Source organism: Zingiber officinale, chromosome 4B (assembly GCF_018446385.1).
Source record: "Zingiber officinale cultivar Zhangliang chromosome 4B, Zo_v1.1, whole genome shotgun sequence".
Classification (NCBI taxonomy): domain Eukaryota; kingdom Viridiplantae; phylum Streptophyta; class Magnoliopsida; order Zingiberales; family Zingiberaceae; genus Zingiber; species Zingiber officinale.
Window position 1 is genome coordinate 132,924,304 of NC_055993.1, and position 26,522 is coordinate 132,950,825.

General features: G+C 39.7%; 3 protein-coding genes across 3 annotated transcripts; all 3 read right to left on the reverse strand.

Moving 5' to 3' along the window:
- Positions 1-2,826: 2,826 nt before the first annotated feature.
- LOC121977990 (UPF0481 protein At3g47200-like) lies at positions 2,827-4,545 on the reverse strand. The gene is made up of 2 exons (XM_042530386.1): positions 4,485-4,545; positions 2,827-4,302 (listed from the first exon to the last, which is right to left on the reverse strand). Exon 2 carries the CDS (start codon positions 4,236-4,238, stop codon positions 2,961-2,963), a length of 1,278 nt encoding a protein of 425 aa, XP_042386320.1. The 5' UTR covers positions 4,239-4,302; positions 4,485-4,545; the 3' UTR covers positions 2,827-2,960.
- Positions 4,546-12,044: 7,499 nt separating this feature from the next.
- LOC121978715 (UPF0481 protein At3g47200-like) lies at positions 12,045-15,745 on the reverse strand. The gene is made up of 2 exons (XM_042531017.1): positions 14,695-15,745; positions 12,045-12,070 (listed from the first exon to the last, which is right to left on the reverse strand). Exons 1-2 carry the CDS (start codon positions 15,743-15,745, stop codon positions 12,045-12,047), a joined length of 1,077 nt encoding a protein of 358 aa, XP_042386951.1.
- Positions 15,746-20,923: 5,178 nt separating this feature from the next.
- LOC121978716 lies at positions 20,924-21,564 on the reverse strand. The gene is made up of 2 exons (XM_042531018.1): positions 21,484-21,564; positions 20,924-21,151 (listed from the first exon to the last, which is right to left on the reverse strand). Exons 1-2 carry the CDS (start codon positions 21,562-21,564, stop codon positions 20,924-20,926), a joined length of 309 nt encoding a protein of 102 aa, XP_042386952.1.
- Positions 21,565-26,522: the final 4,958 nt, after the last annotated feature.

Sequence of the window (26,522 nt, forward strand, 5' to 3'; positions counted from 1 at the left end):
TACCTCCTTTGGGGTATATGCTAATCGATGCGGGTCTGCCTCCTTGGAGGCATATCCCGGCCGATATTGGTCTTCCTTCCTGAAAGTATGTCTCGATCGATATTGGACTACCTCCTTTGAGGTATATCCCGGCCGATATTAGCCTACCTCCTTTGAGATGTATGCTGATCGATGTGGGTCTGCCTCCTTGGAGACATATCCCGGCCGATATTGGTCTACCTCATCAGAACTATATTCCGACCGATATTGACTTGCCTCCTTTGAGGTATATGCAGATCGATATGGGTCTGCCTCTTTGGAGGTATATCCCGGCCGATATTGGCCTTCCTCCTTAAAGGCGTATCTCGTCCGATATTGGTCTACCTCCCCGGAACTATATTCCGGCCGATATTGACTTACCTCCTTTGAGGTATATGCAGATCGATATGGGTCTGCCTCTTTGGAGGTATATCCCGGCCGATATTGGCCTTCCTCCTTAAAGGCGTATCCTGGCCGATATTGGCCTTCCTTCTTGGAGGTATATGCATATCGATATGGGTCTGCCTCTTTGGAGGTATATCCCGGCCGATATTGGCCTTCCTCCTTAAAGGTGTATCCTGGCCGATATTGGCCTTCCTTCTTGGAGGTATATGCAGATCGATATGGGTTTGTCTCTTTGGAGGTATATCTCGGCCGATATTGGCCTTCCTCCTTAAAGGTATATCCCGGTTGATATTGGCATACCTCCTTAGAGGTATATCCCAGCCGATATTGACCTACCTCCTCCGCTTGGTCATCTCCTTTCCCTTTCTTATCGGGGATCCATGAAACCTAACCCATATCAGGGACGTTCAAGGCTAAGTGTGGGGATTTGATAACCATGATTTTACTATATTATTTTGATTCATATATACATGGTTTGATGTTGATTTCATAGGTTTAAATCATGGTTACATCATATTTTATGCATTGTATCAATTTTGGACTTAATTACAAATTATCTTATTTTTTGTGCTATTTGATGCTAATATTTGATTCTTATTTTGTAGGAATCAAAGGATCTTAGATTTGGATCTATTCGAACCGAATTTGTGCTCAAATCGAAGTTTAAACGAGAAGATCAAGCTGTGGAGCATTATGGACCGTTCATCAAAGATCGGAGGGATCTGAGTCATCCATTGAAGATCTGGTCCATCCGACCTAAGGGAGAGTAGATCCAGACCCTAGATTAAGATCAGCACCTTCGGGTTGGATTTTAAGCGACTTTTCACCGTTGATCAAGATCCAATTCATTCTCAGCCGTCCGTTCAGATCTAGATCTTATTTAAAACAGAGAAGCTACCGTGTTCATGCTTGTCGATCTCCTCCGCAGCACAGCGTTCGCGTCGCACGACGTTCTCCGAGATTCCGACCCCATCTCTACTTCCAGATCCATTTTCCGACGACTTCATCGACAATGATGCTCTTAGATGCTTGCGACCAGCTTCCGGCGATCTGACCTCGCTCCAAGGTGTTCCTACGGCGAGAATTGTGTCCGCGAACCTCTGTTCTGTAGCGCCCGATTTGGTGGTGTTCCTCCGATTAGTGGTTTCGCTTCCCATCAGAGAGCTTTGGCGGCGTTCCTCCATTGCTACTGGACCATTCCCGATGACATTCCATCCATCATCTTCTCCAAATCAGATCTGAGGTTGCAGCTCACAGATTGTCAGATTTCCTGAGTTGGGCGGCTCCGATCTTCATTAGTTCCGTTCGGAGAGGTTTCCTATGATGCTGGTGAAGGTTGAGCTGAGTTTAGCTACTGAGAATGTTTTCAACGATTGCTGAAGTGAGGTTTCATGGATGTTTCCTTGTGTGACGGCAAGGAGAAGTTGCCGTGTAGATTGGTTTGGTATTGAGATGAATTAAGATTTAATTTTTGCATTCTCTTTTCTATTGATAGATTTAGATTTCAGTTTATGTTGTTGGATTTAGTAATCATAACTCCTTCTAGTTTAATAGTTTTAATTCAAGTGTTTTGGGTAATTTAGTTTCAATTGATGTTTGAAATTGTTCTTAATTCTACTTTAGTTTAATTCGTAGCACTGTTGAGTAGCTTAGTTTTTGTAGTTAAGATTTAAATGTTGCTTAGATTGTATTCCATTTGTGTCTTGCTATTTTATTCTTAGTTTAAGTGAGTGTTGATGGTTTAATCACAATGTAAGGTGACAATACGTTATGCTTTGATTATTGGCACCTAGTTAGTTTTTCTTTATGCATTAGATTAATTTCTTAATTGATGTGCTTTTCATTTGTTAGATTTAGATTCAAAGCTTAAACCTCCCATTTATATATTAAAAATCCTGAAAATAGGAATAACATACGATCCTAAGATTACCATCCTACTGTTAGTTCCTTGAGAGATCGATCCTGGACTCGTTATTACAGTACTATTGTGTAGTTAAGGGGTTCAGTGAATATACATTGTTAATTTGTTTTACGAGTGTGACAGACTTGTTATCACCTCCCCGCAAGCAACCGGTCACCCTGACTACCTACCCTCAACTTTGTTCAAGACTACTCCACATGACATCTGATCTGGAACATGACTCTGATATCATTTGTTATGCCTAAATGATGTTCATATATTTCCACAATAACATGATATTGTCCACTTTAGACCTCCACTTTGTACTTAAGTCCTCATGACTTTACTCTTAGGCTCTACCCAAAATATTTCATGTCAATAAAAATATTTTATATCTTTTTAAATTTATAATCTTTATCAAATATTTTCAATATGACACTTTAATTGAATAACAACATACACATACGATCACCTCTGTATTTGTAGAATTTAATTAGGGAGTATATGCCCCTTTATTGACACACCTCTTCATACACATGCATACGATACGTCTTTCATAAGCAGCAAATTAAAATTAGTTTCTAAACAACAACAACAGGTATTTCCTCGTTCTGACCATTTCTTTTAGTTGAGAAAGCTACTTTGGCGGTCGAAAATAGCTCAGAACAGCAAACGTGCTTTGTAGCGCAGTAAGAAGAAATAGGACAAGAGCACCAATTAATGAGATAACTGCCCAAGGATTACTAAAGTAATCGCGATTCAACCTTGCGCGCCATTTGTTGCATCTAGCGTCGTGGTGCTTCCTCATGGCAGTGACGACATCCGCAAGGTAGAAATTATCTGGAGTATAGTTGACATTTGTGCCAAGTTTGTTAAATAGAGTGGCAATTTCTTGGCTGTCCCCTAAGTCACCAATAATGATTTCATGTTGTTGAAGCAATTCGACATCTGCTGCCGTATTGATGAGGGAATCCATAAGCACCATATAGGTTGTAACATGGAACTTGGAATTCATTGAACATTGCTCGTACGCTATAAGATTTCTCAAGAGCGAGTTGATGCCGTCCTCTATTCGAAGTTGGGGAATCTCCAACTTGCCGTTATGAAATGTAATGTCCAAGAAACTCTTGTATCTCTTTTTTCTGCCGAAGTGAATTCCAGCTTCATTGCATACTGTAGCACTGGGAATCCATGGTATGTCAGGGTCATGGTAATCCTTCTCGGGGTTTGTTGTCGGATCAATGCAAGAAAGACAAAGATGAATTATGTGGTGAAAAGTCTCATTGTCGGAGGGATGTTTCAAATTACTTGAGATACGCATGCGGATCAACTCGACTGTTAGACTTCGAAAGTGATCGCCGTGAGGAAATGCATATTGGTACAAAGTTTCAAGAAGAAAGAAAGGAAGCTGGTTTTCGAGCTTGAAGATATCTCGTACTACTGCATCTCCAGTCCAAATGGCACTCTCTTCTGAAATCTCCATCCGGTGGGTCAACCCCATTATTGTAAGCATCACAAAGAATCCGTCCAGCAACATCATTTCCACAAAACTGTTGCTGCTCATCTTCACTTCCTCCGAATAGGCATCGCGTGCTCGCGTTTCCAGCTCCTTGATCCGACCCAGATAGTTGTCCAAGGCTACATCAGGGTTCAGCTCGAGGACATACTTGAGGTACTTCCATTTGACCTGATTCATAGCTTGTAGATGAGGTTTGTTGCAATGGTAGGGGCCGAGCGAGACGACCAATGGCTCATAGGCTTGGGGGTCGACACTTTTCAAGAAATCCGGGACTCTGTATATTGTTGGCTGTGTGTTCCTGTCCCTACAATTTATGTCTGACACCCTCTTCTTCAATGAGGCTACCCAGTCCATGTCCAATGATGTCTCAATCCCCTCATCTTCTGTGTTATTCATCTTGATTCCAAAGGATTTGCCCTTGAGGATTACAATGATTCAAGTAGTTATAAATTGCAGCGACCTAACAGAGGAAGGAAATAGCAAACAAGGAAAGTAAAATATATAGCACAAAAGATTTCCCCTTGAAGATTATAAAGACAAAGGAAAGGAAGGAAAACGGATCAGGAGACTGAGATAACAATCAAGTAAAAGCAATCTTAAGCATGATTGTTAGATTGCTAGGCTAAACTAGAGTAGCTCTACCTTTCAGCTGCTGCCCAATACTTTCCTCACAACAATCTTAAGCATGATTGTTAGATTGCTTTATGGATTGCTACTTTCTCACGCAAAGCATGGTATATATACGAAGATTGTTGAGATGATTATTATTTACATAAAGGCATGTGGCCCTTTTTTATTTGATGGAACAGATCAAAATTTTACTATCCTTTTGCCCACCAAATAATTTTGACTCAAAACTATTTGATTTACCAAAATAACTGCAAATCACAAACTAAGATATATATTCTTGGAAGTGTGAAGTGTTCATACATGAACTTAATTTACGATCTGAAGTTGAAAAAGAATTAATATGTTTTTTAACCATGGATAAAGAGAAGATGAGCGAAGATAAGCGCTTTGAATTTTCAAATTACAGTATCTGATTTAGATAAGAAAATTAGATATGCATTTTATAAAATCTCTTAGGGAAAAAGAAACCCTAAACATACAACTAACAAAATGAAACTAATAGATAAAAAAAACTTATAATATAAAAATATAATAGGCTACAAAATCATATTTTAATTAAAAAATATATACGTATTGCAAAGCTTTCTAATATCTTATTCTCGAAGTTAGTTCTATAAAAGTTGTTTACGGCAATAATTATGAACACACGCATGAGATTTAATTATCAAAAAAACTATAAATCTCAAAGTTTGTCATTTCTAATTGGATTTGTAAGGGCATGATAGACATCATACCCTATTTTTCTCCCTTTAACATTAAAAGTATTAACTAGTGATTATTTGAGATTCAAGAATAGATAACTTAAAAATCAAATCACACTACTATTTTATAATATAAAAAGAACTTGATGACATATTATAATATAGAAAAATATTTTACCTTCTATCACTAATAATTTAGTTTACATCGTTCAAAATATCGATTATTGTGTGAAAAAAAAATTAAAGAAGATATTAAAAAATTATCAAACACAGAGACACGTCTCTCGATTTAACTAAATAAAATTTATTCAAGATAATATTTTAATATCAACTAAATAATGATTTAAATAGTCTCTAACGATATAAAAAAATGAAAGTAATCCTAAAACAATGATAAAATTATTTAGAGCTTTTGAGAAAAATTAAACTAAATTTTTTTTGGCCTAAGACTAAATCATTACGGGTTACATAGGATAAACAATTATACCTAGATCTCATAACTATATTCGATTTGATATATTAAAGATCACGTACTTTTAAACGTAAAGATAATTATGTTTATACTAGACGTACTTCATAATCTATTCTCAAGTTATGTGAAAGAAAGTAAATCATGAGATCAATTTATAGTTGACTGTCTCAAGTACGTGATCTTTGTGGATGCATATTCTCAAGTTATTAGAAGGTGGAAAGATTTTTTTCCCTCTCAAGAACATGCATCCACAAACATCAAGTACTTGAGGCATGCGAAAGCAGATGAGGATGAAACAGATTGTTCGAATTCGAAAGGGAGGGCACGAAGGAAATGCAGATTAGTACAAAGTTTCAAGAAGATGAAAGGACGTTGGTTTTCGAGCATGAAGATATCTCGTATTACTACATTTCCAGTCCATCTCTCTTCCAAAAAGTTCCTCCCTATTATTTCCCTATTATTGTAAGCAGCATCCATCGAAGAACATCATTTCAACAAAATTGTTGCTGCTGTTTCATCTTGTTCTAAAATTAGGAAAATAGTTAATTGGAGATGTGACTGTTATGTTGACTGGATATAAAATGTGTTTCACTCTGTAATACAATAAACATCAGTGCCAAGCTAGGGAAAGGGTCCCCAGTGTTGACCCTCCGACGCTCAAGTCAGTTACCGAAAAGAGGGAAGAAAACAGAGCAACAGTAAACACAGGCGTGAATAGTGAATAACGCATACCTCTGTCGATGCATGGACCTCCCTGTATATAGCGCCCCAGTGGTCGACGTGCATGCTTCTCAAGGCGTGAGCACGTTCTCCAATTTGTCCTGTCAGGAAAGTGTCTTTGACACCATACCTTAACAAAGCATGCATATTCTTAACAAGACAGTAGAAGCTTCTGTCGTACGATATGTCTGTTGATCATGCCTTGTGTCAGCGACACTATCTCCTAGAAGGATATTAAGATATACGTCAATGATCCCTGATCTGCTCGGCCGAGTGGGATAGCCGCTCGGCTGGGAACTCCTCCACTCGGTCGAACTTGCCTGCTCTTCCCTGCGGTGACTTGACTCGGTAGCTTGTTTTCACCCGATCGGACTAAGGCTCCGGTCGTCCCAACGTTCCTCTGCTTCGTGATGAGCGCCTGATAATCTTGGTTGTACGGGCGTTTTGTTTGGACCATCCCTTTGCTGGTCGGGCGGTTCATGCCCGATCGGCCACTGCAAGAGAGCTCCGCTAGGCCCTCCTTTGGTGAGTCCGTTGGTTCTTTGGAGTTGACCTCCTTGACTCTAACCTCCACGTTGACTGCTATCTCCGTCCTTTGGCCCGCACTTAATGGGCCCCCTTTATCACGACATCACAAGTCTTTCCCTCAAGTCTAGTTGAAGGAGGTTGCAAATCCGACTAAATAGACAAGTAGCGTCTTTGGTGACCTCCACGTCCGATCGGACCTTCTATGTTCTCGAGCTCCTGATCGAATCACATAATCTTCGCCATCCGAGCTGTTGCAGGAGGAAGGAGCAGGAACGCTGAGTAGGCTTCGCAACCGGTGAGGCTCAACAAGCAGACCAACTCCTTTGAGTCGAAGATCAATTCCGCCAACATCAGGAAACTCCGAGTCATTAAGGACCTGGATATTAAAAACAAAGAGGCTCGGGTCTTGGCTCAGAATCTAAAGGAGGCTGAGGCAGCTCAAAGTGCCGAGCGGGATAGCCGATCGGCTGAACAAGCCTCAGTGAAGGTCCAGCTTGCTGCCAATAATGCCGAGCTGGCCTCGTTAAGGATCGAGTTGGAGGCATCCCGATCAGCCTTTAAAGGTAGATCCACTACCTTAGCGCCCCCCTAGTGCTAGCCCCACGAATATGGAGGGAGGTTCATGCAGGTACACAGGCCATAGACGCATGGTGGGGTAAACCCCAAGTCGTCAGTTCCTGATAATCAACCCCTGGCCATTACGCCAGAGATGGCATACGTCCACCGTCTGCGCTACGCCCTGGGGGCTCCCGATCAGCTTTTAAGATCTATCAAGAGGGGGAGGCTGGCCAGTTCAAGGTTTTCAAGCGTGATTATCTCCGTTCGGACCCCTTCAACGATAGACTCACAGACCGAGCGCTCCACCTCTTCAACTTTGGCATTGATGGGACCCTCGACCAGTTAAAAGACGATGGTTATCTCCCTACCATAGTGACCAACAAGATCATCAATTGGGAGAAGCTGATAGAGTCGTTGCCAGACGATGTGCTGGATTTTCTCGAGTGACCTACCCTCTTTGCTTCGCAGGCCTCCTTTTGTACTCCCTCTAGATGTTATGTATAAAATTTTCTAAGTATTAATGAATGAACGCCCATCCTGCGCTTCTTCTCTCTGTCAGATTTTGCAAGTGGTAATAAATGCATCATCGTTTGGCTTAAGTGGGGTTGTGGACCACTTAGCATTTTACGAAAACTTTCTAAGTATAATTCCCCACCATTTCGATCGTTGATGTAATTGGTCACTGAGATGTCCGAGTGATCACTTCAGCGTGGCCGAACAACCATATTTTGGCAAAAAAATGTTGCTTCTAGCCGCAGCTCAACTTCTTATCATCTTTATTCTAGGCTTTCATAGTTGTCAGTCAACTTTATTTGTGGTAGGCTCGAGTTTATAGTCGTCGCTTGGCTGTTGTTGGCGTAGACTCAGATTTATAGCCACCGCTCGGCTGCTATTGGATTAAACTAGGGTTTATAGCCGTCACTCGGCTGTTGTTGGCATAGACTCAGGTTTATAGTCACCGTTCGACTGTTGATTCGTCGCCAAGGGTTTATAGTCGGCCCTTGAATATTGATGTAGACAACAGTTTATAGTCGTCGATCGATTGTTGGCGTAGACCAGGGCTTATAGTCGTCGCTCGACTGTTGATTTCATCGATAGGGGTTTATAGTCGCCGCTCGACTGTTGACATAGACAATAGTTTATAGTCACCGCTCGACCGTTGACATAAACAAGGGTTTATAGTCGCTGCTCGACTGTTGATGTAGACAAGGGTTTATAGTCGTACCTTAACTTTTAACTTGCCCGATCGGTGTAAGAGTCTGGGACACTTGTGAATTTTATTCATTGTTCACCTGCATTTACAAGACATACATTAATACAATTTTATCTGGATTTAACCACGCACCTCTCACTCAGCCCTATAGGACTGGAGATAGTTCGCGCTCCAAGGTCGTTTGAGCCTTCTCCTGTCCTCGTCCTACAGGTAGTAGGCTCTCGAACGGAGCTTTTGAATGACTCGGTAGAGTCCTCCCTACGAGGCTTCCAATATGGTAACGTCGCCAACCGGCCTCACTCTCTTCCATACCAAGTCGTTGACCTGAAATGACTTGAAATGACCTTGGGATCACCCTCCGATTGTAGTTCTACTTCATGCGCTGCTTGTACGCTATTAGCCGAACGGTGGCTTTATCCCGTGTTTCGTCGACTAGGTCGAGCTCCATGAGTCTCTGCTTAGCATTCCCATCGTCGTAGAACTACACTCAGTCAGACTCTACTCTAACTTCCACTAGAACTACTGCTTCACCTTCGTATACCAGATGGAACAATGTGACGTCGGTTGCCTCTCTCGGTGTAGTGCGATGGGCCCATAAGACTCTAGGAAGTTCATCAACCCAACTGCCTCTAGCATGGTCGAGCCGAGCCTGTAACCCTCTGAGGATTTCTCGGTTGACAACTTCCACCTGACATTTGCTCTGGGGGTAGGCCACCGAGGTGAAAGCCTGCACAATGCCATAACCTTCTCACCACTCATTGAGCCTCCATCCTACGAACTGTCGTCCGTTGTCTGAGACGAGCTGGCGAGGGATGTCGAACTGACATAAGATATTTTGCCATATAAACTTGATGATCATATGCTCAGTTATCTTGGCTAGTGGCTCGACCTCCACCCAAGGCTCTCCCTCCACCCACTTTGAGAAATAATCTACTATAACGAGTAGAAATCTTCGCTGACAGGTTGTCAAAAGAAACGGTCCAACGATGTCCATGCCCTATTGGTTGAATGGACAAGACATTATGGATGCTTTCATCTCCTCGGTGGGTCGGTGTGGGATGCTATGATATTTTTGACATGATAAGCAAGTGGCTATTGTCTGAGCGGCATCATCTTGCAAGGTGGGCCAAAAATGTCCTGCCAATAAGATCTTTCGGGTCAGTGATATGCCGCCTGGGTGACTTCCGCAGGAACCTTGATGCATCTCTTGCAAGATGTATTCAACGTCCTCCGATTTGACACACATAAGCAACGGTCTTGAAAAAACTCTTTTATATAGCTGATCCTCGATCAAGGTGAACTGACCGACCCTCTTTTTCAATAAGAGAACTTCGTCTTGATTGGCTAGTGTGACACCCGATCAGAGGAACTCTATCAGTGCTGTCGTCCAATCACTCGGGAATGTTACTATATCCACCTATAGATGTGCGCCACCAGTGAGACCTGTTCGATCGGCTGATCTATTATGATCGGCGATAATGAATTGGCTAACTTAGCCAGCTCGTCTGCGGCCTGGTTGTTCAACCAGAGAATCTTCTGTATAACTACTTCTTAGAAGTTTGCCTTTAACTTCTCAAAAGCTTCTGCATATAGCCTGAGTCAGGAGCTGCCTATCTCGAACGTCCCCAAGGAGCTGCCTATCTCGAACGTCCCCAATAGCTGCTGAGCCGCTAGCTGAGAATCTGAGTGGATGAGAACTCTAGTGGCTCCTACATGCCAAGCTACCTGTAAACCGGCTATCAGGGCCTCATACTCGGCTTTGTTATTTGTAGCCCGATAATCCAGCCGCACGGACAACTGCATCCTGTCCACCCGTGGCGAAATCAAGAGAATGCCGATCCTGCTGCCATGCTGAGTAGATGAACCATCTACATATATTTTCCAAGTCACATATGGTTCGACGTTTTTGACCTCGGTCCCAAATCAGCTAAGGCCTGGGCTTTTATCACCGTTCGAGGTCTAGTGTAAGCTTCCATATTCCTAAAGGAATTTCTTTAAAGCGACCACAAGCATCTAGCCCTGATGAGTGTATGTTGATGAGGTTAGGCCGCTCATGGAGTGGTTTAAGTTCGCCCAATATTTCGTGTTGGCGATGAAGAGCCTCAGCAATGCCCTGAGAAATGCTCCTAGATTAGGGAGAGGATGATTGCCTCGATGAACTTTTCCCAACCATGACCAAAGGATGCGAGGGGCATGGAAAATAATAGAAGTTGTTTGGTGTTCACAACACTCTGTATGTTGATTAAGGGTGATCACTCATGGAGAAGACTATGGACACAGCTCGGCCAATATGAAAATGATGTTGTACAACTTATGAGAACAATGTGAGCGCTCATGGGGGTTCTGAACACTGTGTTCAATATTAAACTTATTATGTAATTGAAATGTAGATTTATTGACAATATTTTGTCAAGAAAGGTATAAATGTATTTTATAACTACTACACCTTATTTTCTTACTCCTGAGTAGCCGCTACATGATGTAGCAGCTACTGCCAACTAGCTGTTGTGATTATTCTGTGGGTAGATGTTAAACACCGTGCTTGAATTTGTTCTCCAATATTTTTAATCACCCAATAAAATTATTTATATATATATTATTCCTATTTTATTTCTTAAGTATGTTGTCATATCATGATGTGGTAAATTAAAGAGGACTTATGAGTCTTGATCAAGCTCACGAACAAAGAACATGAGGTCCACATTGTAGTAGCTAGTGTGTGGTAGTCATAAACACCATTGTAGCAACTGAAAAACTATTTCCAGATAACCCATTAAATGCAACGAAAGGAGTCGGTGAAATTCAATTTTAATCAAGTTGATGTTGTAGCAATTGCTGATCCGTAATTGTTACAACACAAACTTCATGTTGTAACGATTACCTATCAAGTTCCAGTATAACAAAGACAATTATAAGCTGAACTTTATCAAGATCCAGTATTAAAGCGAGTTGCTACAATGTGTAGCAGCTTCTCATAAGTAGCTGCTACATTGTATAGCAGTTAGTGCGGATTAGCTGCTACACTGTGTAGCAGTTAGTGTGGATTAGTTGTTACACATTGTAGTAGCAACTCTAGAGAAGTGAGGTGCTACAATGTATATCTGTGCTATTGCCGATGCAACTAACAAGCCCCAATCCCTATTAATAATTCAATGGTCAATTATATAATTTGAAATTAATAGATTTTTGGAGACCCATCAATTCATTAATGGCAGAATTAGGTATCGGGGATGAAAGCAAGATCAATGGATTAATAAATTTGTTACTACACACAGGGAAACTTTATGTAATACTTTTCAGATGATTAATGGACTGACAATGTAAGAATCAGAGTAGAAAGAAAATTATCGCTAGCTGAGAGTTTGGTAAACCTAGCTTCATTACTCGAAGGGTATGTTGTTAGAACCTGCAAAAACAAAGATAATTATAACAACTATATTTATCAAGATCCAGTATTAAAGTGAAATAAAACTTGAAAGTACCAACTATATATGTCAAATCTTCTATTGGATATGTGTGAATGAAGAAAAGGTGGAGAGGAAAGAGGCTCCTCGGTTTGCTCAACGCACTCGCCCGGCCGATTTCTAGGCTTCGCCCACCCGGACGCTTAGCCCGCCCGATCACTTCGGTCGTCCGGCAAACGCTTGTTCAGCCTCTCTGCTCGCTAGACCGACTGAAAGCCTGCTCGCCCTCTTAGCTCGCTCAGCCACTGTGCAATCTGTGTGCAGCACATAGCAGAAACCAAATAACTGCTACAATATTGTAGTAATTAACATTCCAAATAGCTACTACAGCGTTGTAGTAGCTATCTTTCCAAGTAGTTGCTATAACGTTGTAGTAGCTAACATTCCAAGTAATTACTACAACGCTGTAGCAGCTACCTCGATGGTTTGCTGCTACAACGTTGTAGTAGCTAACCATTGAGTTATCTGCTATAGCGTTGTAATAACTATCATTCCAAGTAGCTGCTACAATGTTGTAACAGCTAATTATAGAGTTAGTTGCTATAGAGTTGTAGCAGTTATCATTCTGAGTAACTACTACACCGTTGTAGCAGCTATCATTTCGAGTAGCTGCTACAACATTGTAGTAGCTATCATTTCGAGTAGTTGCTACAGCATTGTAGCAGCTAGCTATGGAATTAATTAACAGTTTACCACTCGAGACATCCTATAAAGATATTCATAGATAAACTGTATATAATATGAATAAAGGAGAGAAAATTACAATTTAAAATGAAACGACTTATGTAAGAGTTGCTACAACATTGTAGCAACTACTTGGACAGTTAGCTGCTACACGTTTTAGTAGTTACATGGACAGTTAATTGCTACAAGGTGTAGCAGTTAACTGTCGAAGTAGCTGCTACAACGTGTAGCTAACCATCGAGTTAGCTGCTACAGCATTGTAACAGCTATCATTCCAAGTAGCTACTACAACGTTGTAGCAGCTAACATTCTAAGTAATTGCTACAATGCTGTAGCAGCTATCATTCCAAGTAATTACTACAATGTTTTGAAAAATGAAATGACTTACCAGGTAGATGCTACAAAGTGAAATATTTTCTTCTGATAATACAAAAAACTATATAAGCAAGTTACCTACAAATTATATAAGCAAAAAACTGGTAGCATAACAGCTAGGGCTTGTGCTTGGTAGGATATAAATATATATGGTGCAAAAAAAGAAATTGTACAGAGCTAAAAAATAGACAGTGGAAGGGAAATGCTTACGATCAAGAATAGAGAAATGGGGGCTTTTACACTAGGATCGCCTTGTGTTTAATGCGCAGTTTGGGGAGCTTTAGTCAGCTGCGACGGAAGACTACAGTGACGGAGAAGGAAGGAGTGAGAGAGAGAGCGGTGAGGGAAATTTAGAAATTGGGAAATTTCGCTTGGTGATGTTTTGAAAAGAAGGCCGAATGGGAGAGAGAATAAATGAAATATGTTTTTTGCAAAGAAATCGAGCTGACAATGCCACGTCTGCGCGTCACTCACAGTCGCGCATAAAGCGTCATTTAGCATATCAAATCTCTCTCTCTATATATAAAATAATGGACATGCGCGCACGATCCATGTACGTCGAATATCGAATCGATTGGGGCAACATTAGCTTGGCAGCTTGACCGACTCGATAGCTTGGCATCTCGACCGACTTAGTGGTTTGACAGACTCAACAGTTCAACAGCTTAACCATATAAGACAACTCGTCCAGAAAAACTCAGTCATTACAGGTAACTAATCTTTTCTTACTTTGACAGTTTAAAATTATCAATTTAGGCCATCTCTATGTACAAGTATGAAATTGATTTTGCATGTCCTCTCGGATGGGTCTAGTGGCTAGCGCATGAGGTGTTGTCATCATGAGGTTTGCGGTTCGAATCTCGGTAAAGCCGAGGTAAATGCCTCCCTTATGTACTAGTCACTATTCCAAAGGCTAGTAGCCGTCCGTGATTTACCTCCTCCGTATTGACCCTAGGACAGATTGGCGGGGGTGCTGGGGGCGAACATATTCGTCTTTTGTCACCATGAAATTGATTTTGTATAATTTTAATTGTCCAATAATATATTACAATTTTACAACATATTATAATATGCATGCAAAAATCTATTTAACATAGATATTTGTTTTTCGATTTCAAAATTTTATTTAATTAAAAATAGAAATTGACAATTTTATTTTCTTTTAAGAATTAGATTTTAGTTATGTATTTATTTCTTTAAATATTCTTTAGTTTAATTATTTCAAAAAATATAAAGGCGTTACCGTATTTTTTTTATATGATTTTTCTATTCCATGTTTTTTTTGTATGGAGAATATTGATCTTTTAACAACTAAAAAGATTATATTAATATATCTTTTCATATTTTTTTTTCTATTAAGAAAAGGAAGTAAAATAAAAATGAGAGAATTTTTTTCAAAATCGACACAGCTGAAATGGGATTCGCGAAATATCTGGAAGATTTGGAACGTTATTTATTTTTTGAAGGATTCGAATTAGGGTTATGTGCATTCGCCCGCCTTGCTCACTCTGACTTTTAAATAGAGTGGCAACTTCTTGGTTGTCCCCTAAGTCACCAATAATGATTTCATGTTGTTGAAGCAATTCGACATCTGCTGCCGTATTGATGAGGGAATCCATAAGCACCATATAGGTTGTAACATGGAACTTGGAATTCATTGAACATTGCTCGTACGCTATAAGATTTCTCAAGAGCGAGTTGATGCCGTCCTCTATTCGAAGTTGGGGAATCTCCAACTTGCCGTTATGAAATGTAATGTCCAAGAAACTCTTGTATCTCTTTTTTCTTCCGAAGTGAATTCCAGCTTCATTGCATACTGTAGCACTGGGAATCCATGGTATGTCAGGGTCATGGTAATCCTTCTCGGGGTTTGTTGTCGGATCAATGCAAGAAAGACAAAGATGAATTATGTGGTGAAAAGTCTCATTGTCGGAGGGATGTTTCAAATTACTTGAGATACGCATGCGGATCAACTCGACTGTTAGACTTCGAAAGTGATCGCCGTGAGGAAATGCATATTGGTACAAAGTTTCAAGAAGAAAGAAAGGAAGCTGGTTTTCGAGCTTGAAGATATCTCGTACTACTGCATCTCCAGTCCAAATGGCACTCTCTTCTGAAATCTCCATCCGGTGGGTCAACCCCATTATTGTAAGCATCAGAAAGCATCCGTCTAGCAACATCATTTCCACAAAACTGTTGCTGCTCATGTTCACTTCCTCCGAATAGGCAGCGCGTGCTTGCGTTTCCAGACCCTTGATCAGACCCACATAGTCCTTCATGACCATACCAGGGTTCGGCTCGAGGACAAACTTGAGGTACTTCCATTTGAGCTGATTCATAGCCTGTAGATGAGGTTTATCGCGGTGGTAGGGGCCGAGTGAGACGAGCAATGGCTCATAGGCTTGGAGGTCGACACTTTTCAACATATCTGGGACTCTATATATTGTTGGCTCTCTGTTTTTGTCCCTAAATTTTGTGTCTGACACCTTCATCTCCAATGAGGCTACCCAGTCCATGTCCAATGATGCCTCAATCCCCTCATCTTCTATGTTTTTCATCTTGATTCCAAAGGATTTGCTCTTGAGGATTACAATGATTCAAATAGCAATAAATGCAGCGATCTAACAGAAGGAGGAAATAGCACACAAGGAAAGTAAAATATATAGCACAAAGGAATTCCCTTTGAAGATTATAATGACACAGAGGAAGGAAATAGCACAAAGAAGGAGACTGAGATAACAATCAAGTAAAAAACTAACCTTAGGCAGCTTTCGCTAGGCTAAAGTAGCTAGCTCTATCTTTCAGCTGCTGCCCAATACTTTCCTCGGAACAATCTCAAGCGTGCTTATGTATTGCTACTTTCTCACACAAAGCAAGTCCTATATAGGAGAAGACTAGTTGAGATTATTATTATTATTATCATTTAGTTCAAAGCATGTGGCCCTTGAACACATCATCAAACTATCAAAGTTTTATTGTTCTTTTGTCCATTAAATAATTTTGATTCAAAACTACTTGATTGATTGACCAAAATAACTGTAAATCACAAACTAAGATTTATATATATTCTTGGAAGTGTGAAGAGTTCAAATATGAACTTAATTTCTGATCTGAAGTTGAAAAAGAATTAATAATTTTTTTAACCATGTGGTAAAGGCGATTCACTTGTCTGCAGCGTCTCGGCCAACCTATCCCTACGCCAACACACATATTTTTTTAAACCATGAATAAAGAGAATGTGAGCGAAGATAAGTGCTTTGAATTTTCACATTATTTGATTTAGATAAAATACAAAATTAGAATTCCAATGCTCTTTTGGTAGGATGTGCATAGAATTCCAATGCTTTGTTTTCCACATGCATTCATTCTTTGCTTTACCTAGAAGAACAGTCTGATATTATTCTCATGCTCGTTTGGTAGAGTTGACTGATTCATCAATTAACGCAAGCTAGGTTAATAAATATCGTTAGAGTTAGTTGCCATACCTCCATTACAAATTATTAAGAGGCATGTCTCATTGCATAAGACGCAGAGACATGATAGAAGTTTTATACGATAACTAATTTCACATAGAAATTCATGTAAACTAATTTTGTTGTTGACTTTTCATATTCATTAATCATTGTATTTGTGAGTATACTGACGATACATCTTATTTTCAAATTTCAGTAGGAGAATAATCAAATATTATTAGTTCTGTAGAGTTGACTGACATATGAACTAATGTAATTAGTTTTGAAGTGATAAGTGATATTGACTGATGTGGAGCTAGGTTAATAGGGGTCTTGCCTTGTATGTTCTTGATTCGGTCAATATAGACTTCAGTGCTAAGTATTTAACTTGGTTAATATAGACTTCTCGTGATCTCCTTGACTCGGTGTCTCGGTCAAAAGAGATCCGAGTCATCAATATCCTTAAAAAATTTTCCTTAAACATATCATTTTTCATATATATATATATATATATATCCAAATTTAAATAATTCCTAAAATTTAAATAATATTTATCCTAATAAAATATATTCAAATATAATTACAGATGTGACTCATTAGCCGTGGACTTGATTCTAAAGTTGGACAAATTACTAAATTAGGTTGAAGTTTATATATATATTTTTGATATGTTAAGCGACGCTTTATGGGTGACCATGAGCGACGTGTAGACGTAGTGTCGCCAGCTCGATTTTCTTATAAAAAAATATTTCATTTATTCTCTGTCCCTTTCTACATTTTTTTTCAAAACATCACCGAACGAAATTTTCCAATTTCTAAATTTCCCTCACCGCTCTCTCTCTCGTGCCTTCTTCCGTCGTAGCGACGATGGTGTAAAAGTCCCCTTGTCTCCATTCTTGATCGTAAATCTTTCCTAGTTGTTGTGCTACCAGTTTTTTGCTTATATAATTTCAGGTTACATGGCAAACATCAATTCCATCTGTATTTTATAACCAATGGTAATTCGTTTCATTGTAAGGTGTAATTCCCGACCGTGATCCTAAAAGAATATTAGAAGGAAGGAAGAATTTATACTACAACGTGTAAGACCGACGCTTGCTACAAATGTCTACATCCACTTGGACAGGTAGCTGCTACAACTTATAACAACTACTTTGATAGTTAATTGCTACACCTTGAAGCAGTTAACTATCCATGTAGCTGCTACAACATGTAGCAACTAACTATTACATGAGGCCCTAGCTACTTTTTCTTATATGATTTACAGGGAACTTGTCAAACATAAATTCCATCATTTCATACTCAATGTTAATTCGTTTTATTTTAATTTATTATTCTCCATTGTCAACCGAACATATATTAGAAGGAGTAATGCTACACTGTGCAAGGATGACGCCTGCTACAACCGCCTGAAGGTTGCAGCCACTTGGAAAGTTAGCTGCTAAACATTGTAGCAGCTACTTCGACAGGTAACTGCTACACCTTGTAGCAGCTTACTGCCCATGTAGCTGCTACAACGTGTAGCAACCACTTGTCCAAGTAGCTGCTACAACGTGTAACAGCCACTTGTCTAAGTAGCCGCTACAACATTATAGCAGCTATTTGGTAAGTCATTTTATTTTAAGTTGTAATTTCCTCTCCTCTATTCCTATTATATACCGTTTATCTATGAATATCTTTATTCGACATCTCGAAAACCAAACTGTCAATTAATTCCATAGCTAGCTGCTACAACGCTCAAGCAGCTACTCATAATGATAGCTGCTACAACGTTGTAGCAGCTAACTCGACGGTTAGCTACTACAACGTTGTAGCAGCTACTTGGAACGATAGCTGCTACAACGCTGTAGCAGCTAACTCGACGGTTAGCTGCTACAACGTTGTAGCAACTATCGCTCCAAGTAGATGCTATAATGTTGTAGCAATTACTTGGAATGTTAGCTGCTATAACGTTATAGCAGCTACTTGGATTGATAGCTGCTATAATGCTGTAGCAGCTAACCGTCGAATTAGTTGCTATAATGATGTAGCAGCTACTTCGACAGTTAACTGCTTCAGCGCTGTAGCTATTAACTGTCCATGTTACAACGTTGTAGTTCTTACTTTGTATTTTCAAGCAATAATATATCATATCAATCTCAATTTTTAATTTAGATCTATTAAATAAGTTTTTACACGTTGTAGCAGCTATTGCAGCACGTTGTAGCAGCTAGTCGTCAAAAGCTGCTACATCGTGTAGTAGCTTCTCAAAATTAACTGCTACAACATGTAAAAGTTACTATAGATTAGCTGCTACACATTGTAGCAGCTACTCCACAGACGTGAGCTACAACGTGCAGTAGCTATTGCTGATCTCCAAATAACCTTTTCTTACCAATTACCTTTTTGCAAGTATAGTGCAAAAATATTGTGTGCAATTACCTTTTTACCCTCATTGGACAAACTTTTACCTCCGAACCTCGCCGTGTGACAAATATTTTGAAAGCAGTTCGTTGATAGTAGATCGGTGGTCCATACGGTGTCTTCGTCAATCAATCTCACCGGGACGACTTGTTTCTCATCCAAATCTTCTCCTCCATCATAAGTATTGTGTGAGGGTTGAAAGTTTTGATTTTTCTCATTTTGTTTAGGGTTTGAATTTTTAGGGTTTTAATTCATCTCCTAGCTGCTACAATGGGGTTTAATGATTTTAGAGATTTAGGATTTAAGATTTTATTTGAGGGAATAGAGTGTTTAAAAAAAGTTTATCTTTGTTGTATCAGCTACTGTCGTGTAGCTACTACAACGTAGTTAAATCCTAATGATTGATACAACGTGGTTAAATTCTACAGTCTCTATTGACTTCTCATTATTGTAGGAGCTACTTGACCCTAACTGCTACAACGTGAACAGTACTCATGTTATAACAGCTACTAATCACATTGTACTACCTAGGAGAAATTATAAACATTGTAATGTATCATATTATAGTTAAAAAATAATAGTGTAATGTATCATAATATGGGTGAAAACTAACTACATTGCATTGACGACAACTGAGTATCATTAAGATCTTATGTATTTGTTTGACAGAATTAAGCCGTTGAGGGCTAAATGGTGAGTCAGAGAACTTTTGCTTCCTTGATAGTTAATCGGTAATAAATACTACACGTTGTAGTAGCTAACCATCGAGTAGCTACTATAGTGTAAATGCTACATGTAATTTGAGCTAATCGGCAGTAGTTGTTGGTGCGGAAAGCATTCAACGATCAAACCGATGTTTTGAGTATGTCAAAGGGTTCAAGTTAAGTTGTTTTGTTATCTAATGTGTTTGGATGAGATTGCAGGAAAGTCCTAAGTGTACTTAGGCAAAAGTCCTAGCTGCGGTTAGACAGGTGGAAAATCTTAGGGAGTGGTAACCCTAGGTGAAGAAAAGTCCTAGCTGCGGTTAGGCAATGGGAAACCCTTAGGGGGCGGTAATCCTAGGTTCTAAGGGGTGGTAACCTTAGGTAGAAAGTCTTGGCGAGTCGAAGCTTTGGGCAAAAATCCTAGGGGGCGGTAACCCTAGGTTGAAAGTCCTGGTGTCGCGAACCAAGTGGAAGACTGGACGGGTCTTGGAGCGGACGTCCAGCATGAAAATCGGAAGCTTCGGACGCTAAGCAAAAGTCCAATCGGTCTGGAAGACGGATTTGACAACAGGTAAACTCTTCTGAGTGGAGTAGGTGAGGACGTGTTCCCCGCTGAGGGAATAGTAGGCGTCGGTTCGACCTAGGGTTTCCGGTCGAAAATTCAAAGTCAGAACCGGACAGTCCGATGACTGTCAAAATATTTATGTTTGTCTTATTATTGTGTGCTAACTTTGTGTTGCAGGGTATGCTTGGTATTTTGGGACTAACATATCTTGCATGGACAAAATAACATGATTTACCTCGGATGAATAGTATCCGAGGCTCCTTCCATGGAGCTTGGAGGCGCCTCGGGTGCAAGAGATGGGGAGTGCGCGCAACAAAGCTAGAGACGCCCTCATGGAGAGCTGAGGTGCCTCAGACAGCCTTGAAGGTGCCCTCAAGGGCATCGGAGGCGCCTTCAAGAGGATAAGCAGTGGGCGAAGTGGAGCCATGAAGAGCTTTCCGATTGGTCTGTCCAATCTCGCAAGAAAGATTTGGTTTGTGAACCATGAAGAGCTTTCCGATTCTGTGATCGTTCTTCCATCAACAAATCTTACCGGCGCCAATTACAGATCTATGGGAGATCACTGCAAGTGTTTATAATTTTCGTATTTACTATTTTTCATGTTTAGAACTGTCAACAAAGCTTCCTCCTCATGCTGCCACTCTGTTTGGCTGGCATATCTAATATCTCATTATTCAGTACAATAACCTCCTTTTCAGCATTGTCGTTCATTCCAGATGGCATAACTGGTGTTGTTGTCAGTTTGTAAATGATAGGCGAAGTTTCTTTCTCATCCTGTCCCTCCCTTGGTCTGGATTTTCTGGAATCTGGAACTAAAGCTCCATGAGCTTCTAAAGGTACCTGTAAGGTTGAGCAGGTTGGAATCAAAAAGCAGAAGCAATTCTCTAAATCACGATTATAACTAATTGCTCCCAACTTCTGTTCTATTAGACTACGGGAATCAATAGGAAAGCATTAATGGATGAAATCTACTACCACATTTAGGCTTGTTGAAACAGCATGATTATCAATTTTCCCAGCAATGTCAGGATTAGTGAATCTCTCGGTCCATGTTCTGGCCTTCTGTTCAAATACATGCCTATTGTACTCCTACTCCCTGCTCCGGAAGGAAAAAGTGGCCAAGTAAAGAATCATGATCGTATTTAGCCATGGTAATAATCTGTAGCACTTACAATTTCAGCCATTAAGGCATCATCTGGGTTAGGCTCACTCAGTAGCAAACGAATGCTAGTTAAAATAGTTGAGATGTTCATTGATGGTTGCCATGCACCATGTGGTTGTGTAGCATCACGAAAATGTTAAAGGGAACAAAAAATGAAATAAGGCTGTGCATCATCATCCAGATAACGAAGCAATCGTCCTCATAAACCAACCAAAAGAGATTCTCTATAAATTTCTTCAAATTTCCCAACATAAACCAAGGAATACCTATCTTATTCTCTATTCCCTATAAATTTTCATAGAATAACTATTAATGTACTTGGTTACAAAATCAGAAGCATCAAATTGCCATAAAAAAATGTTATTCCCTAATCATCCTTGGATATTTCTTGTTTCGTTCCAAGGACTGCATATCTTTATTCTTTTCTCTAAAGAATGGCTACTCGTACTTCATTTAATTATCTAAAAAATATGCATTTTAACAAGATAAGGCAAGCTGAAATAACCATGATGATTGAACATGAAATATTGGAGCGAGCTATGCGAGGTAGATTTTGTGAGAAAAAAAGGCATAGATTGGGAAAACCAACTGATACTTCATGCACTTGTGATTTGTGAATGTCTAGATAACATTAACGTATCCATGAAGGTGTAACTATGGAAATCCTTTAAAAAAATTATTTCAAAATCCTTTGAAAAATCTTTTGAAAATTATTTCAAAATTATTTTAAAAATCCTTTGAAAATTAATTTCAAAAAATCATTTGAAAAATCCTTCTAAAATTAATTTCAAAAATATTTAAAAAATCGTATGAAAATTAATTTCAAAATTATTTGAAAATCCTTTGAAAATTAATTTTAAAACTTATTTTAAAAATCCCTTGAAAAGTAATTTTAAACTTATTTTAAAAAATCCTTTGAAAATTAAATTCAAAATTATTTGAAAATTCTTTAAAAACTTATTTAAAAATCCTTTGAAAATTAATTTCAAAACTTATTTTAAAAAATCCTTTGAAAATTAATTTCAAAATTATTTGAAAATCCTTTGAAAATTGGTTTCAAAATTATTTAAAAATCCTTTGAAAAATTATTTGAAAATCATTTTAATCCTTTGAAAAATTATTTCAAAACTTATTTTAAAAAATCCTCTGAAAATTAATTTCAAAATTATTTGAAAATTCTTTGAAAATAATTTCAAAATTATCTGAAAATCCTTTGAAAATTAATTTTAAAACTTATTTTAAAAATCCTTTGAAAATTTAATTTCAAAAATCATTTGAAAAATCCTTTAAAATTTTGAAAAATACTTTGAAAATTATTTCAAAATAATTGTCTTAAACTTAGTGTTTAGAAGAAATATTTTTTACGAAACACTTATACTTTAATGTTTACAAGACAATTAATTTGAAAAGCTAAGTGTTTACTTCAGTACTCATTTTTTCCCTCTCCTCTTTATTTTTTGATATATGGCAAAGGGGGAGAGTATAAGAAAATTCAAATTAAATTCAAAGGAGACTAATTCAAATTAAATTCAAAGGAAACTAAAATTCAAAAATTCAAAACTAATCAATTTAAGGGGGAGCTCTCATTAAGGGGGAGTTTCAATGTGCTTAGGTTTTATTTATGCTTGTACTCATTTATATCTACCTTTATTGCATTCTTTCACTTAACTTTGAATTTCGGTTGCCATAATCAAAAAGGGAGAGATTGTTGGTGCGGGAAGCATCCGACGATCGAACCTTAGTTTTGATAATGGCAAAGGGATTCAAAGTTAAGTTTAATTGTTATCTAATGTGTGTGACTGAGTGTTTCAGGAAAGTCCTAGCTGCGGTTAGGCAAGGAAAAATCATAAGGGGTGGTAATCTTAGGTCATAGGGGGTGGTAATCCTATGCGGGAAGTCTTGGCGGGTCGACACTTCAGGCAAAAATCCTAGGGGGTGGTAACCCTAGGTTAAAATCCTGGTGTCACGAACCGGGTAGAAGTCTGGAGAGGACCGGACATCCAGCATGAAGATCGGAAGCATCGGACGCTGAGCAAAAGTCCAGTCAATCTGGAGGATCGTACTGGCAACAGGTAAATCTCCTGAGAGGAGTAGGTGAGGGCGCGTTCCTCGTAGAGGGAACAGTAGGCGTCGGGTCGACCTAGGGTTTCCGGTCGGAAACCCGAAGTCAGACCCGGACAGTCCGATGACTGTCAAATTTAATTTCTATATATTATCTTTTGTATTCTAACTCTGTTTTGCAGGAAACTAATACTTTTGTGCAGGGTTAGAACCTTGGGATCGGTCGACCGAACCTTGGGATCGGTCGACCGAACCCCCAAGCTGGCAGATCAGGTTTCCAGGAGTTAGACCGGGCTCGACCAGGGATCGGCCGACCGGACCTTGGGATCGGTCGACCGAACCTAGATAAGTGTCGACTGGATCAGGCCGAGGTGAGCGGGTTAGAGGAGACTGATCGGTCGACCGAAACTTGGGATCCGTAGACCGAAGCCAGGGATAGAGCTTGACCAGATCGAAGCGGAGCGACGGATCGATGGATCAGATGCGATGGAGATCATCTGATCAGTCGACCGAACATGAGGATCGGTCGACCGATCCGCTTCGGGTCAAAGCTGATCCCGAGACTTGGGGATCTGGATCAGACTTGCAGAGGCTATAAAAGGAGGCTTAGGATGCAGCTTCGATCAATGGCTCTCGAACAGAAGAATCTGTGCTTTCCAACGCTGCTCCGAACGCTTTCAACAACACTCTGCAACTCCGACAACCAGCGTCTACATCTTCATTTCTGATAGTGTCGGTATAATTCTATTATTGCTATTAAACTGTAATACATCTCGTAAGGTTTGCGATATTATAGTTGTTGCCCACCGAAAGTGGTCAACGACCACGGGCCTTCGAGTAGGAGTCGAGATAGACTCCGAACGAAGTAACTTCTTGGAGTCTTCTGTGTATTTGTTAGTTTATCATTTCTACTGCGTAACTCTTTTACGATTCCGAAATCAATTGTGAAAGCCACGAGCGCTATTCACCCCCCCTCTAGCGCGTCTCGATCCAACACGTGAAATAGTATAATTAGCTATCATAGTCTTAATTACTAAAGCATCATCATGGGGTATTTCTACCCCTTCAAGATCTCTGGGCCCAAAACTGATTTCCGGCCCTGCTGCTCTTTCCATGCTGCATCCCACAGCATGGATCTCAAGTCTTCTTGCGTCTGTCTTTCTGGCCCTATTGGAATATCCATCAGTGGGCTTGCCCGCTATCATATTAATGCTGCCCCGGGCGGCATTTCTCATATTCTCTTCTTGTCGGGCTGTCATGGCTTCAGGCTGAGTTTTCTCTGGTGCCTGAGCTATACCGGCCGGGGTTGGAAATACACCCTATTGAGGTTCGACTGGGCGGTATTATATTTTGAGTGGACTTTGATGTCGGGGATATTGCTGTTGATAGTAGTTTTGTCTTTGATAACGATCCCTATTTGCTCTCTTATTCTTCAAAACAAAACAGTCTTCTGTATGATGACTGCTGGTCTTGTGATAAGTGCATCATCTTCTTGGTGCTTCTTGTTGCATATCCACATGCTGTACGGCTTGTGGGCGATACTCTGTATGACGATGAGGTGGAGGGATTACTCGAGGTCCCCTCGGTGGAGGAACAGGAGCGGGGGCCCTCTCCTTAACAGGAGCAGAAGAAGAAGTAGTGTCTTCTTTTCGACGTGCAGCTTGAGCTTCTTCTACATTAATAAATTCAGTAGCACATTCAATTAATAAATCAAAATTTGTAGGAGGATTTCTCACCAGATCTTTAAAGAAATCATTATCATTCAAGCCTTGAGAAAAAGTACTTACTAATATCTCAGTAGTAGCATTGGGTACATCAATAGCTACCTGATTAAATCTCTTGATGTAAGCTCTAATGGTCTCTTTAGATCCCTGTTTAATTGAGAATAAACTCCAAGGAGTTTTATGATACCTCTTGTTGCTGGAAAAATGATGTAAGAAAACCTTCTTGAAATCTTTAAACCTTCGAATAGAATTTTCAGGCAATCTCTTGAACCAGCGTTGAGCAGCTCCTCCGAGTGTCGTAAGGAACATCCGACACTTTACTCTATCAGAAAATTGTTGTAATAATGCTACTTTCTCAAATTTTAATAAATGATCCTCTGGATCTGTAGTTCCAGTGTATTCACCGATCTGTAGATTTTGATACCGTTTAAGAAGCGGATCATCCAGTACACCTTAAGAAAATAGAGAAATAATTCTCTCTAGTGAGCTATCACTGGACACCACCACTTTAGCTTTGCGCTTTTCTTTATCCAGTGCCTCGCCAAAAGATTCTTGAAATATAGGCCTTCGTCCTCCCTGTTTGAAAGGAGTACGAAGAAAAGCTCGAGGACATCTAGTTGGAGAAGCAGTGGCAGGAGTAATATATACATGATCTTCTTCTTCCAATCTCTTTCCTTCCGACGATCAGTAGTTGAGACCACCGGATTATGAGCTGCTCGCAGAGTAGCTCCAGTATGAACTTGTTGTTGCTGTTGCTGTTGCTGTTGTTGTTGTTGTAGAGATTTCTGCACATGAGTGTTAATAAGGAAATCTAGATCTTCACGACTAATAGTGAGTAGGTTCGATTTTTCAGTGTCTTTCATCTTGCGATCTCAGATTCAGGTGAAGTTCCCACAGACAGTGCCAAATTTAATCTTGTTTGAGAAGCTTGACAAAATGGAAAGCTGGGGAAGAGAACCCACTGCTGATGAAGAAGAATACCTGAGGACTTCCGATCCGAGAAAACCAAAGCGGATCTAGAAGAATAAAGTCACAGAACACCCTTCTTGTGTGAAAACCCAAGGACGAAAGGAGGGATCCAATGAAGAGTACCGAGATCTGGAGCTTCCATGACGTCCTGCACACAAGAGACTAACTAACACTATCGTCAGTGACCTAAGACCGGGGTGGGAATCCCTGGCTAGGCCCTCCGACGCTCAAGTCAGTGATCTCTCTTGGTGTAGAAGGAAGAAGATGAACAGTAACAAGAATTAGAGTTTGTAAT

Bases quoted from the DNA above. Each gene is read 5' to 3' on its own strand.
- LOC121978715 (XM_042531017.1), bottom strand. From the start codon at position 15,745: ATGAAAAACATAGAAGATGAGGGGATTGAGGCATCATTGGACATGGAC. The intron at 12,071-14,694 runs GTGAGCAAGGCG...TTGTTTTTGCAG, and splicing joins CACTCTATTTAAAAGTCAGA to GTTCTAACAACATACCCTTC.
- LOC121977990 (XM_042530386.1), bottom strand. From the start codon at position 4,238: ATGAATAACACAGAAGATGAGGGGATTGAGACATCATTGGACATGGAC.
- LOC121978716 (XM_042531018.1), bottom strand. From the start codon at position 21,564: ATGAACATCTCAACTATTTTAACTAGCATTCGTTTGCTACTGAGTGAG. The intron at 21,152-21,483 runs GTAAGTGCTACA...TCAACCTTACAG, and splicing joins ATGCCTTAATGGCTGAAATT to GTACCTTTAGAAGCTCATGG.